Genomic DNA, 15764 nt, shown 5'->3' with positions numbered 1-15764 from the left:
ATTATGGGAGTTGAAAGATCATTCGTGGTTAGCTATACATAATAAATGGTTGACCTTTATAAATAGGACATGTCCGTTCATTGACAGCTTCCAGAGCACTCAATAAATCAAGTGGTGTGGAAATAGAAAGCACCCACCCCGGAACTCTGAATGGAGTGAACATATGATTCATCTTCATCAACTTGCCAATACTGAGGCTGAGAGATTTTTTTTCTTTAGACTCTATATTCTCAGCATCGAAAGGCAATAAACCAACCAAATAGCCATCAAATTTCCACTAGCAATAAAACTTGCTGAAGTCTGTCATGTCAACGTAAATTTCTGCGTGTTTTGCAAGACCAATGATCCATTAGCAAGTTTTCTTGCAGAAGTCACTTTACTGTCATATTAACGATTTTAATATACAAAACTTGAAGAAGTGTAGCTGCAAGTGTTTTAACAGTGCAAAAAGCTGACTTCTACAAAAAATTGCGGAAGTCAGTGCACACTAAAACAAAGTGTTTACAGAGTATAGTTAGTATTCTGTGGTATAAGTAACGTGCAAGTAACGTGCCAGAGCTCTGATGCGGATTAGGTAAACGTATTTTTTCATTTTGATAAGGTAAACTTCAGCTTTTTCTGCAGAGGTCGACGTTTACCCTCTTTTTGTCTTTTTTAATAAAAGAAACAAAGTGTAGCGTAAGCGCTTAAGTTTGTTATTTGTGATAATAAAGTTAAGCGGGTTAGGGGTGTAATTAAACAAGAAAAAACTAAGTAGATCTAAGTCGACTTAACTTTTGAATACTGGGAGTTAATTAAACTTTAGTACAAGCTTGTCTGACCTAAAAAAGGAGAAAAACAACATCAGTAGGCAGTAGTAAGAGAGCTCGTTACAATTTGAGGATGGAGGTTGAGGGAAAAGTTGCAACAATGTAAGTATACGTATTACTAGATGATACCCGCGACTTCATCCGCGTGGATTTAGATTTTTAAAAATCCCGTGGGAAATATTTGATTTTCCGGGATAATCAGCAGCCTATGTTAGGGTATAAGCTAACTCTGTACCAAATCTCATCAAAATTGGTTAAACTGTTGGGCCGTGAAAAGCTAGCAGACAGACAGACAGAAAGGCACACTTTCGCATTTATAATATTAGTATCGAAGTATCGATAAGACAGATTTTAATTTTTCAACTGTATCTTGTTTTAAAACTTGTAAACGGAAAAAGTATTCAGAAGAACAATATCCACACTGCAACTGAAGACTTAAATATTTTTCATTTCAGTTGAAAGTAATCGTTTAAATTCCCACGGAACAAAGGCAGCTCGGGATAGTGTTGTTTATTATGATTTCTAAATTCTCTTGTCTAGACTCTAGACCACGGATAAACGTGAGCTTATCGAGACTCTGACGCTTATGAATCTGAAAGACACAAAAATACTTTCAATATTGTTTACAGCTTAAAACGTGCTTATTCATCGCGTGCGGCTTTTGTCAGAGTTAGGTACAGAGAGATTTAGCACGAAAGTTGTGACTGTATCTTTTTTTTATTTAGTCAGACTTGCCTGCAATCTCACCTGGTGGTAAGTGATGAGAGAGTAAGAGGTGGTAATGAAAGCGGGCTAAGCTGTGGTTTCTACACGTCATCTTGCTGAAACGCTAAATTTGCTTGGCGGCATGGATCACAATATCGCAATCAATCGCAATTGTCGTGGTTGGCTGAATTTGTGTTATTTGCTCAAACTATGCATTTTAGCCAATAGTAAGCGTGTCAGCCAATCAAAGTCATTGGCGAACGTCCTACTCTATCTGTCAAAGCACATAGACTTCATCTGCGTGGATTTGAATTTTTATAAATCCCATGGAAACTCTTCGATCTTCCGGGATAAAAGTAGCCTATATTCATCCCCGGGATGCAAGCTATCTCTGTACCTCGTCAAAATCAGTTAAGCAGATGGGCCTTTAAAAATCTGTCCCGTGAACTTTTTGATTTTGTGGGATATAAAGTATGTCCTTCACCGGGATGCAAGCTGTCTCTGTGCCAAATTCTGTCAAAAGCGGTTAAATGGGTGGGCCGTGAGAAAGCTAGCAGACAGACAGACACACTTTCGCATTTATAGTGTTAGTAAGGATTATTTTATATCTGCAGAGACAATAAGTTCTGTTACAAATTCTTACAGAGTCAGAGCAATCCGTAAAAGTGTTACTTGTTCAAGTCCGTATCCGTTTGAATAGTAAAACAAAAGGGGTAAAAACGTGTTCTTATCGTTATTCCGATGCTTATTTCCTTTTACCGGAACAAATAGCACTTTAAACAGAAAGTAAGATACGGAGAGAATTTTTTATCTAAATATATAAAAGGAAAAGGTGACTGACTGACTAAATGTTAAAGGTTTCTATAACGCCTACTTCTATCGTGGAAAAGAGTGTGGGAAGCTCTGACGAAGCCGTTGGCAACCACTTTGGATCTGATAAAATAATCTGCTTTCATAAGATGATTAATTAATTTTGCTATGATAAATACCCTAAAACTTCTTAAATCAAAATATAAAAAAGGAAAAGGTGACTGACTGACTGACTGACTGATCTATCAACGCACAGCTCAAACTACTGGAGGTATGTATATAGTTATTATGACGTAGGCATCCACTAAGACAGGATTTTTGAAAATTCAACCCCTAAGGGGGTGAAATAGGGGTTTGTTTGTGTAGTCCACGCGGACGATGTCGCGAGCATAAGCTAGTAATTCATTTGGATATGTTGTGGGCAGGCCGTTCGATTGGTAAAGACCTCGATACATAATGAATAATTTTACTTACAAAATTTATCCTTAGGTATGTCACAAACAATATTTTTAAGGGTAAAGTACCTACCTACTAAGTTGATAGTTTCTCAAGGCTGCAGGCCTAAAATTTACTCTCTCGAGATCCAACGAAATGCTCCAGACAACCTCGTCATATTGTCTCGACGTCATTTATCTCGTCGACAAAATAACGATAAAATTACAAAGAATGAAAAAAGCCAATCATGATTTGCGCTGAACAAATTGTGGGAATCTCTTAGAAGCCATGCAAAAATCTAATCAAAAGCGATTTCACTATGAGATAGTTTTGCACAATAGAATAAGAATGTTTCCATTTTCATTGTTCAAGTTAACAGGAACTTAATTTATTACTCGACTAATATACTAAAAGCTATGTTTTGTGCTACGAAAATAGGTTTATTGTAGTCGTGAAGCTTTCGTAGAACGTAACATGATAGGATGTTGTATAATAATAGGTATTATTACAATCTCGTCAATTGCAGAAGTTTAAAGCTGGCCCAGGTAGATTTCAGGAACAACAGGGCTATTTCAAATCAAGAACATCCAAGAACTATGACTTCAAACTTAACTAGGTATTAGGTTTATTCCGTTTATCTACCCTAAAATAGCCACCCTAGCTAGCTAGTGGTCCAGCAGACCACTGCTGGACATAGAATCCAGCGGCTTCCTGCGACTCGTTTTCGTCTGTACACTTAGTAGGGTTAATGGTTTTTTTGCAAGATAGACGATAATCATGCCTTATGAAAAATAATGAGAGGTCTTAGCGCGTTTGCCTAGAATACAAAAAGTAGACAAAAATTACAAACATTTTATATTTCAGCTTCAGAAATACCAGCTTATATCTACTCATCATTATAGTAGACCCAAGCTGCGTCACGTATACTGGTAGGTACTGTAAGTGCTTATTTATAGGTAAGCTATTATTTATAAATGCCAATTTCAAGTACCTACTACAGTCAATCGATTTTATTCGATCGATATCAAAACCTTCTACTTAGTAAACATTGGGTTAGCTTTGCTTTGCTCATAAATATTTTTATACTGGCTAATGCCCGCAACTTCATCCGCATGGATTTAGTTTTTTCAAAATCCCGGGAGAACTCTTTGATTTTCCAGGATAAAAGTGTGCATATTATGTGTTAATCCAGGGTATAATCTATCTCAATCAGAATTTCAGCCAAATCCGCCCAATAGTATTGCAATGAAAGAGTAACAAACTTACACACACACACACACACACTATAGGTATCAACTTTAATAATCATACTCGATTAGACTTTAAATAACAATTCAAAGTTTGTGGAACGCAATGCTCTTGAAATGAATTAGGTAAATGGTTATTTATATATACCTAACCAATACAAAGTATCTAGTTATACCTATCTCATAATACCAAACAATTGAAAGCCTTTGATTTGAAAACAATTCGAATATAATTTTCAATAGTTTTGAATTCAAGCATTCAAGTATTCAGTTTTAACATTATCAAAGGGAATGTCGAATCTTCAACAATTTGAATTCCCCTAAGAACAAACGCCAACAATTGAATATTGAGGGCCCAGGCATGCTTAGGATGTTGCATTGTTTTGAAAGGCTTATTAATTATTATAAGAGCTGTAGAGCTCGGTGTATATAGCTTCAGAACCTTTGTTGAACTTTCCAAGTAAGGTTAAGTATAAATACCTACGTAAAACTTTCATTTAGTATGGACGGGAAAGGGACAAAAACTTTTGTCTATTTTCCGTCCTACCTACTTAAAGTTACACTAGGCCTTAGTGTAGGTAACCATAAGTAGGTATGGTGACTAGGGCTATGTGACTAGACCTAGTGACTATAGGACCACTGAGGTTATGTACACAAATAGTATGTAGTTTCAAAGTTATAAGGACTCAAAGATTTGTATGAAAATTTCTTGAAATAAGAATTGTATAAGCCTGTGTAATCTTGAAACTATACCTATACTTTTTTTTTTCGAAACTCTGACGAATCACAGATACAGATAATAGAAAATGTCTGATTAAGATAACCAGCCCCATGTTTTTATTATGGAAACTTAATCTCAGGGCATAGTTCGCAAGCCCAAATATTTTAATGTATCTAGAACCGCTGAATGCATTGTCCTATCCTGTCACGGCCAGGACGTTCGCTATAATAGGCCATTGTTGCCTGGAAATCCAGGACACTTTGTGCTGTCTAAAACAGCTATAACTGTCGAATTTGTATTAGAAGTCTAGCTAAAGATATTATACCTTATGTATGATGTATGTTCCACCAGACATAGGCGTGGAGACCAGCTCACGCTCCTTTACCATTCCTATACCAGTTCTGATTTACCAGGTGTGCTCATAGCAATGCAGATTTTCATGATGTATAAATGCGGCATTGCACAACACAACATTCGGTACGCATTTCGTCTGCAGTAAAATATCACGTACGAGTATGACATGGCATTGCATAAATCCTTACTAAAATGTTATTATGCTGCATCACACCCTGTACTAACGGCGGTTACGCACTCATCCGGTCCGAGTCCGTGAAAATACGTTCCTTTTTGTTTTGTATGGTAGCTTATGATGACATAATATGTCGTAGATATTTTTTGTATCCGTATTTTCACTGATTCGGATCGGATGAGTGCGTGATCGCTGTATAAAGTAGGTAGGTACTGATATAATATCGCCTATTCGAACGTATTCCTTTGTTCCTCTGACAATTGGATTTAGGAAAAGTCTTCCGCTGCAAATTCGTTTTATGTATTCAGACAGTAGTGCTAGTAGCTGACGTTATAAACATAAAAGGCTTCGTAGGACGCAGTAAAACGTTAGATTCTATCAAGAGAAATACGATTGTGTTGTAGACAAAGAACCGCTTTTCATAAGTACGAACTCTAGATAAGAAGTTTTGAAGCGGTGATCTTCTATTCAGGGGAGTTCGAGGTGCACCTCACCTCTAGCTTCTCTTAAGATTCTGTGTACCTATTGCGTGTACTTTATCCAACACACCCAGTTTCTCCTGTCAACAAAGGTTGCCTGGTGGAGATTGCTCTGAGCAATAAGGTCGCCTTTGCATACAATTTGTTTTTAGATTTTTTTGTGTTTTTGTTTTGGTTATTTAATGTTTTGGGAAGAGTGGCGTGCAGGTCATAGAGGCATAAATGCACTGCTTACCCCAGCTGTAATAGCTCAATGCATATTTTTCTTTATGACCTGCCAGTAAACAGGTTCCTACTTAACTAATGTATACCCTGGCTTCAAACCCTGTGCACGCCACTGTTTGGGACCCACAAGAAAATCAGCATAGTAATATTGGTAAGGGAAGTACTTTGATTCTCTTCAAATATTTAAAACCTAAACTTCGCTTGGCTATAGTAATGTTATCTAACTCGAACTATGTTTCCTATATACCCGTTTCAAACCCTTCAACCCTACAGGTACAGCGTTAGCTTATATCCCGGGGAAGGACATAGGCTACCAAATTTTTATCCCAAAAAATTAAAGAGTTCCCACGGGATTAAAAAAAACCTAAATCCACGCGGACGAAGTCGCGGGCATCAGCTAGTTTATAATAACGGTAGGTACTGATTTAGTACTGATTAATTCTTTTGCATTTGTGTATATGAATAACACTGATACGTATACAATTGAATTATAAAGTTTATGTAAGGTATTCTTTGTTTGCTAACAGAATGTCACTCGTGCCACCTGGTGGTGGAGACTCGCCCAGTCCACGCCGCGCCGTCAGTCCCCTGCTCGAGTCGCGCAGGCCTTTCTGCACTTTAGCATGTGACTACTGCGCTGCCATTTTGGAAGACAAGTTTAAACGTAAGTATCATTAAAATATTATGTAACTATATTATTAGGTATGTGACGGGGCGACACAAACTCGCCACGTCCACGCCGCATTGTCAGTCCCCTGCTTGAGGCCCGCAGACCTCACTGTACGTTAGCATGTGACTACTGTGTCACCATTTTTGAAGACAAGTTTCGACCTATCTATCATTAAATATTATGTAACTATGTTATGTGAATGGGTGATTCGCCTAGTTCACGCCGCACTGTCAGTCCCTTGCTCGAATCCCATAGGTAAGCCAAGCTTGACGTGTCAAACAGCTGTTGATATCCACGAACTCAAAACTCTTGTTTAAATTTATGCTACAAAAAGATTTAAATGTCCTAATAGAAAAGTATCGTGGTTTGATATTTTTTTTTATTTTTGTGTTTGGCATCTCATAGTTGGCATCATCAATACTAAGTACTGACGTTATTAATAATCAGTAGGTATGTTCTAACAAAAAATATGTACAAATATTTTTCGATCGCCCCATTTCATAAAGAATGTCCAAGAAAACACTCAACAGTGATTTTTATTTACTGAGTACTTCTCTACAAAAGTTTCTCCGATCGGGGAATGTCGCATCGCAGAAAATAATATGTACATAAAACTTTTTGATTTATTTCTTCTGCGAGTGTTAAGGAGGAAATTAAAAAGTTTTTGATAGCTGTGTGTGAAACTTATCTAGAAAAACTTCATTTGTTTTTCTTATATCTTATGATTTTCCATCCTCTACATCAACAACTATTTTCTCTTTTATATTGTTATGTTTTGATGTCTATTTATTGCCTTTGAGCCTTTAGGAGATAAGTATTACAATATAGTGAATGCGGTTGCGTTCACTATTTTGTTCACATATCTATTTTCTTAACATGTTATACCCTTACTGAATAAATGTTAGACTGTATAGCTAGTTATGCTATGCATGTTATAACAAAGTAAATGTTATAATAAAAATAATAATCAAATAACATGTCCCATCCAGCCCCTGTTATCGGTGAAAAATCTTTTGCATTTTATAAACTGTAGCGTTGCCAAAAGAGATAAGTGACACTTTCAGAAAAATCTTTTTGCATTTTGGCGGCAAAAAACTGTTACGGTTAAAAGAAAATGTTAGGTTCATGGGTAAGATATTGGCAATTTTGAATAGCGCGTCGTTCATCCTTGCACAATTGTTGTCGGCACTCGTGTGAAGGTTTATAACATAGTCCCAACATTGTACAATAGTTGGCGCGTGAGTCGCATGCCTGGTATAAACTTGTCTCTGATAAAACAGCATATCTATAGCCACTATCTGTAAAAGCTTTCAACTTTTCTTTTATGGGTTCTCTTTATTGTACACAGGATAAAAATATTTGAATAACATCTTTCGGTCTTATTATTAGATTTATCTAGATCATAAATCTTCTCTACATAGTATAAAATAAAGTCGCTTCCCGCGTCTGTATGTATGTATGTATGTATGAACGCGATGATCTTTTAAACTACGCAACGGATTTTAATGCGGTTTTCACCAATACATAGAGCGATTCAAAAGGAAGGTTTATAGCTATAGTGAAATTCTCAAAAAATTAGAGATCCCTAGAGAAATTGAAGTAATGTGAATTAGGTCGGAAAAAAATCCTCTCATTTGAGAGTTTCCGAGGCAATGACACCACATTAGTATCTACGTTGCACCCATGCGAAGGCGGGGCGGGTCGCTAGTTCAAGATAAAAGGTTATCGTCCCTAAATAAGTTTTTATAAATATATCTGCCAAAACTTATAGTAGGTACGCGACAGGTCAAGATCGCAATCCTAGTGGGGACGCCCCGCACACCTGTACAGCTTCCGCCATATACCTTAAAATACCTTAATATCAGAAATACAGTCTTCGTAGCGACCCGCCCCGGCTTCGCATGGGTGCAATGTAGATACTAATGTGGTGTCAGTGAGGAGTGATTCGTCCGACATTTTGTTCAAATATCCTCATATTTCAACAAAATAACACAAACTAATATTAAACTGTATCTATAAACCTTCCTCTTGAATCACTCTATCTATTGGTGAAAACCGCATTAAAATCCGTTGCGTAGTTTAAAAGATCTACGCATTCATACATACATACATACATACAGACAGCAGGAAGCGACTTTATTTTATACTATGTAGAGATTGACACATAATGTACTAGAATATGGATTTTAATTTAATTTTAATCACATTAATTGGGTAAATAAAGCCGACTTTGCCGAAGCTGTGATAGCCTAGTGGTTAGGACGTCCGCCTTCTAATCGGAGGTCGGGGGTTCGATCCCGGGCACGCACCTCTAACTTTTCGGAGTTATGTGCGTTTTAATTATTTAAATATCACTTGCTTTAACGGTGAAGGAAAACATCGTGAGGAAACCTGCATGCCTGAGAGTTCTTCATGATGTTCTCAAAGGTGTGTGAAGTCTACCAATCCGCACAGGGCCAGGTGGTAGACTATGGCCAAAATCCTTCTCATTCTGATAGGAGACCCGTGCTTTGTAGTAACCCATTTTGATGGGTTGATCATGATGATGATGATGAAAGCCGACTTGGGTCAACGTTGTTTCGTCAGCACAATCGATTCATGCTCTGTCGCAATTAGGCCAAATCTTCCTCGGCAATTTCCCAAAATTATTCAGCGAAAAATCGCATTGTAAAGTATTCCATTAATTTCGTAACATCCAAGCACCTTTTGTGTTCATTTTCACAAAACATCACAATGAGGGACGCTTGCGGAACATTAATTATTACAACTTGGGTATATTGTAACCACTCGTCCACACTTTTGCTATTCATAAGCGTGTCTTTGTCGGTGACATGGCCGATATTTGTATTGTTTAGAATAGTTTATTTATATCATCTTTACTGAGACCTACAATCGACATTAACTGTTGCATTTACAGCTAAGAAAAACCGGCCAAGTGCGAGTCACACTCGCGTACTGAGGGTCCCGTACTACAATCGTATTTTATCGACATTTTGCACGATAAATCAAAAACTATTAAGCCTAAAAATAAATAATAATCTGTTTTACAATGTACAAGTAAAGCCATTTCATGTGATACCCCACTTGGTATAACAATTTTACTTTGAAAGTCAAAAATAGCAATATTTGTTCAGGAACCCATTTTAATTTTATTCTTTTGATGTAACCACAAATTCACGATTTACAGATAACCTGACTCGCACTTGGCCGGTTTAATACTTCAATAACCGCCATCGTTCAACTTTCTGCATTTCTAAAAAACGCTGCTCAAACTATCTCGATAAGTTAAAACTTAACTCACTCTAATCTTAAATCTACAAATTATACAGCAACAAAATTTTACACTATGACATCCAAAGTTTTTTGAATTTATTGAGGGCAGTAGGTATAATAATATTATGTGACCCGCGTACTTTTCCAAAGTCTCTATGAAAATGACGAGATTTGATATTCAACTAGCTTCTGCTCGCGGCTTCGCCCGCGTGGCCTACAGGAAACAAATGGCATTTTTTTTTCTTAGCTGACACCTCAAAAAAAAACCTACTTTCCAAATTTCAAGTTAATAATATCAATAATTAAAACTGTCCCATACAAACTTTCATCCCCTATTTTACCACCCTTATGGACGAATTTTCCAAAAATCCTGAAACACGTATTTCTTCATTTGTAACCGAAAACCCAAATACCAATTTTCATGCAAATAACTTGAAAAATGACGGACTTTCATACAAACTTCCATCCCCCATTTAACCCACTTAGGAGTGGAATTTCGAAAATCCTTTCTTCGTGAATACCCACTCTTTACAAAGAATAGACCCTCCAAATTTCATATCTTTAGGACCAGCGGTTAAGGCTGTGCGTTGATATATACGTCAGTCAGTCAGTCAGGACTTTGAATTTTATATATATAGATGAAGGACGTTTGCAGGTAATGCAGACATGCGAAATCGGGGAACGTCACCACTCTCAGTGTCACCGCGTCAGTCTCTCACCGGAGAGCCACCTTGGACACTGCCGGAGGACGACCGACCAGACTTCTCCGCTCTAAAGGAAAACATACATAGGATCAACAAGTAAGTTGGATTTCTAACTATGAGCTTTAAACTATTAGGAGGAAATGTAATTTTACTGATCGATGACCTACCTTTATACTTACTACTAGTTTTTAGAAAAACTTTTTTTATAACTAGTTCTCAATCGTGACTTTGCTAACTTGCGAGTTTACATTTAAATATATTATTTGAGTGAGGAGTTCGATTCTTCATCTGAGAAAATCTTATCAAAATGTATTCGCCGAAACTTAATTGAGACCAACGCAGACAGCGTTCTGGGTTCGTATTTCATTATTATGCGCATTTCGTAAATCTGCGTGGATTTAGGTTTTTAATAATTCCGTGGGAACTCTTTAATTTTCCCGGATAAAATGTAGCCTATATAAAAAGTAGTTCCCCGGGATGTAAGCTAACTCTGTACCAATTTTCATCAAAATCGGTAGAACTATTGGACTGTGAAAAGCTAGCAGACAGACAGACAGACACACTTTCGCATTTATAATATTAGTACCTATGGATATACGGATAATTAGAAATTAGAAGTTTTGTCAAAAAAACGGCAGGATATTTTATAGAATAAAGGATTTTGAAATGTAGGTTTGTTTAAAGGGACTGCGAAACATCAACCCGCCTGGACATGTTACTGACACAAGTTGAACAGTATGCAAATAATTTGGAGGCTCTCGTAGAGGAACGGACGTCAGACTATTTGGAGGAGAAACGAAAATGCGAAGAATTGTTGTACCAGTTACTGCCTAAGTAAGTTCTTATAATTATACTTAACAAGCTTATGCGACCGATTTCGTCCGCGATACATATGTAGTTTATAGTCTGTGTTACTTCTGGGTAAAGTAGTTTCCTGATCGTGAAATAATTATATAAAAATCGGTTTACAGTTTATTTTATTCGTTCATTATTTTATTCATTTATATCATTGACACAAAATTATATACCTATCTAATCTATTAGCTTTATGAAAAATTTACTACCTACTTTGTCAAAACATTTGTACGTCAGGGTTTCCTGACTGGATAATGTTGGCTTAACTCTCTCTTGTAAACACCTTGTCTTCCCATATTCATACAAATAAATTATTTCATTTCATTTAATATCGATTACAAACAAACAAATCTTTCCTCTTTACATATTAATACAGATGAGTATAGATAATAAAACCACTGAGTTTATTGTGGGCTCTTCTCAGACCTGGGCGCGTTTGAAACCCTCGTAGCTTTAGTTTTAACTTTACGTAATTAATAATTATCACATCACTTTTTGATTGTCAGTTATTGTTGGATTTGTAAGATAATAATGTACCTAATACATTATTATCTTACAAATTCATACCTAATACATTATTATCAAAAAGTATACAATTATTTTGACTTTGACTTTACACCCATAATTTCTTTCTATCAGATCAGTGGCCTCACAACTAATAATGGGTCAACCCGTCATGGCGGAGACGTATGACCAAGTGACCATCTACTTCAGCGACATTATCGGCTTCACCCAGCTCTCAGCAGAATCTACTCCTCTTGAAGTTGTTGACTTACTCAACGACTTGTACACGAGTTTCGATTCCATCATTGAAAATTTTGATGTCTATAAGGTAAACAAATAGGGAATTTAAATAGATTTTTAGCTGCACCTACATACCTAAGTATAAGATTCAGATATTGCGATAGATTTGCAATTAGTTACTCCTGCATTCCTATTCAATTCCTCCGTGCCTTGGAGAGTATGTTAAACAGTCGGTTCTGGTTATAACATGTGATAATACATGATTGTAAAACCTTCGACTGGAAATCTCGTTCTCTTAGTCGAATTGTATACGGAAGGATCCAGATACCCTGGGATCATCCCATTATCCCTAGGAGAGTGCTTCCATTATCCTCGCATTATCCATGGATAATGCGAGGATAATGGAAGCACTCTCCTCCTCTCCTGCCATTATGTGACTGAGTTAAAGGGTCACGACCCTCAGCAATGAGGAACGACACAGAATGAGAAACTTCTACTTAGCTAGTAATATTGCGATAGTAGGTAATGTGGATAGCGGAGGATCTATTCATTAAAGGCATTGATCATTATGGGTTAAATAAAACTGTTTGTTTGTTACATAAGAAACAATACGCTTAATAATTCGCTATATCCGCCTAAACAGACTTTGTAGTTTATACACTTCGACATCGAAGTATCCTCAGGAGATGTAGACTCTACAATGCACATTTGCAATACTCTACACTCCTGAGGATGCTCCGGTGTATGGAGATTACTTAGATTTATGTAGTGTTTGGTGGTGCTGCGTTTTGTTTTTGTGCAATTCTTTTTTGCATGCCACGTATACAAAGACCATAAAAGTTGCATATCGCATGCTGCACGTTGTATCTTACAGATTTGTCTATTTAGGCGGATTATAGTGAGTTAAGCTTGTTGTCTCTTGTGTATATAACATGGACTTTCACAAAGTAACGCCTTCTGTCCAACATTTGTTTCTCAGTTAATATTATTTTTCTTGTCTTGACATTAGGTGGAGACAATTGGTGATGCATACATGGTGGTATCTGGGCTACCGATGCGCAATGGCAACCGTCATGCAGCTGAAATAGCTCGGATGTCCCTGGCCCTTCTTAGAGCGGTACGGGTAAAGACTGTTCCTCACAGGCCTGGAGAGAGATTACTCCTTAGAATCGGAATGCATTCAGGTATGTAATTTTTAAGTACAAACAATTTGTTTGTCTCTCTACACTACTGTGTTACGGTGATGCATCAGAAGTCAGTCGAAAACATAAATGAAATAAAACTTATAAAATTAATAAATGTATTGGAGCCTTTAATTATAATACTAAAAAAATTAAGTTTTTATTATTATTTTCAGGTTGAAATAGGTAAAACTAAAATTAATATATTTACCTACGTATAAAAATTAAAAATTTCAAGTTTTGTTAGTTTATTCATTAAAGAGAAAGACTTATCCCTAGAGAAGGAAATTGGTTAACTAATAACCAGTCAATTTGTATGGAAAACTGAAACTGTTCTACTGTTCGAATCATCCACCAGAGGCACTGTTAATTTAATCATACATGGAATTGTACTAGCTGAGTGACGAATTTTCTCGCAAATTTTCACAGGTCGCTCTAACAGAATTTTGAATTCATCTTAGTTATTATTTATCAATGTCACAGCATTTACAGAACGCTGGGTCAGAATACTAAAAGTTCAGTATTGAGTTAGTACCTAAACACTAATAACTAATTTGAGCAAGATCGTGTCTTGTTAGGCTAATTTAAAATGTAATTTGTAGTTTGTCAAATAACTGTTTTTCTAGAAGTACAATAAAATTAAGAAAATAAATGTACATTTATTGTCATTACTGCTTTATATAACATCTTTAAATGGAACAATAATAAATAAATCTATTACAGTTACTAATATTATCTAATCAAAAATAATTTATTTCTCCATGTCCAATTCTAGACAATTTACATTTATTATATGTTGTGTCTGTGTGTTCATATTATCTAATTATGTTGCATAAAGGTCCGGTTGTAGCTGGGGTCGTCGGTTTGAAGATGCCTCGATACTGTCTCTTTGGTGATACAGTTAACACGGCATCGCGAATGGAGTCTCACGGAGAAGCACTGAAAATTCACGTTAGCCCGAAAACTAAAGAAGTTCTTGACCTTTACGATTGCTTTGATCTTGAGTGCCGGGGGGAGATTATAATGAAGGTAAAATTTGCCAAATTTTATTTCAAGTAGGCACTCCTGTTTCATATTTCAACCGAATCTCTCTTTGAGATTTGACTTCTTTGACAACACAAAAAGAAATTCGTTGATATTATAGTAATTTTGAATTTCTTCTATTTTTTACTAAGCACGCTAATCTTTGTCAACAGGGAAAGGGAAAGATGACAACATATTGGTTAATAGGTGAAAAATCAGGGCAGAATGAAAGTAAAACTACTAGCGAAGTACACCATACTGAAAATGCAATTATAAACAACCCAAGTATCACATTCCAAGGACCTGATAGTCCAGCATCTCATTCATTGACACACAGTCAAAGTCCTGAAAGAAATGGCACTAAAGACAACAAGCCACAGGAAATTTTAACAGAAAGGGAACGTATAAAACATGAAATAGCGACTTTTGTAGCTAAAGATCTCATCAACAATATAGATAATGCTGTAAGAGAATTCAGATTATCTCAAACCGCAACCATGGCTGCAGTATTAAATAGTTATAAACCAGTATGTAATGGTAACGAAAAAGGCCTAATTACTCCTACGTATGATAAAGAGCTTGTGATAAATAAAGGAAAAGTGCGAGACGTCGTTAACAGGTTGAACAATACTATGAATAACACGAATGAACCTATAAAGAATAGCAAATGCGAAACTTGTAAAAAGTGAAGACTGAATCTAAGAATGTTCTAGATGTTTGCAGAGAGGAGCTAAATTCACTTTATTTATTTATCCATACTAATATTATAAATGCGAAAGTATGTCTGTCTGTCTGTTTGCTAGCTTTTCACGGCCCAACCATTCAACCAATTTTGACGAAATTCAGTACAGAGATAGCTTGCATCCCGGGGAAGGACATAGGCTACTTTTGATCCCGGAAAATCAAAAAAGTTCCCACAGGATTTTTAGAAACCGAAATCAACGCGGACGAAGTGGCGAGCATCATCTAGTATGAAATATATTATAATATTTTTTTTTTTTTTTTTTTTTTATTAGTTATGTTTTTTTTTTTTTAATACAATAAAACTTAAAGCTAGCCTTATCTAATTACTATATAAATCATGACCGCGTGGAATGGTGCCAAGAATACTGGCTGCATTTCCGCGCTGGACAGCTAGGCTGATCCGCTGCGCAAAAAATGAGCCAGCCCTTCTGTCACCAGTTGAGGCTATTAATCGCGGTGAAATGTCTCGTAAAAAATTTTTAGCACTAAGACTCCATGGCCCCAGGGTCTCCACGGCAAACGGCACAAAAATGTAACTCTCTATAAGAGAGGCATACTTGCGCCGCTTGCCGTTTTCAGCTGTTTCTGCTGCGGCTCCCGGTCTTGATGC

General features: G+C 36.5%; 1 protein-coding gene across 1 annotated transcript in view; it reads left to right on the top strand.

The window, feature by feature from the left end:
* The window catches only part of LOC117992561 (atrial natriuretic peptide receptor 2-like), a 32742-nt gene extending 17347 nt beyond the window's left edge, over window positions 1-15395 (top strand). Inside the window, exons 2-8 of the mRNA XM_034980285.2 lie at window positions 6488-6624; window positions 10559-10703; window positions 11292-11441; window positions 12102-12294; window positions 13216-13390; window positions 14226-14416; window positions 14584-15395. Coding sequence (XP_034836176.1) covers window positions 6489-6624; window positions 10559-10703; window positions 11292-11441; window positions 12102-12294; window positions 13216-13390; window positions 14226-14416; window positions 14584-15099 — 1506 coding nt within the window. The 5' untranslated portion in view covers window position 6488 and the 3' untranslated portion in view covers window positions 15100-15395. The remainder of the gene's footprint in view (window positions 1-6487; window positions 6625-10558; window positions 10704-11291; window positions 11442-12101; window positions 12295-13215; window positions 13391-14225; window positions 14417-14583) is intronic.
* Window positions 15396-15764: the final 369 nt, after the last annotated feature.

Source organism: Maniola hyperantus, chromosome 21 (assembly GCF_902806685.2).
Source record: "Maniola hyperantus chromosome 21, iAphHyp1.2, whole genome shotgun sequence".
Classification (NCBI taxonomy): Eukaryota; Metazoa; Arthropoda; class Insecta; order Lepidoptera; family Nymphalidae; genus Maniola; species Maniola hyperantus.
This window is presented reverse-complemented; position numbering and strand designations above follow the sequence as displayed.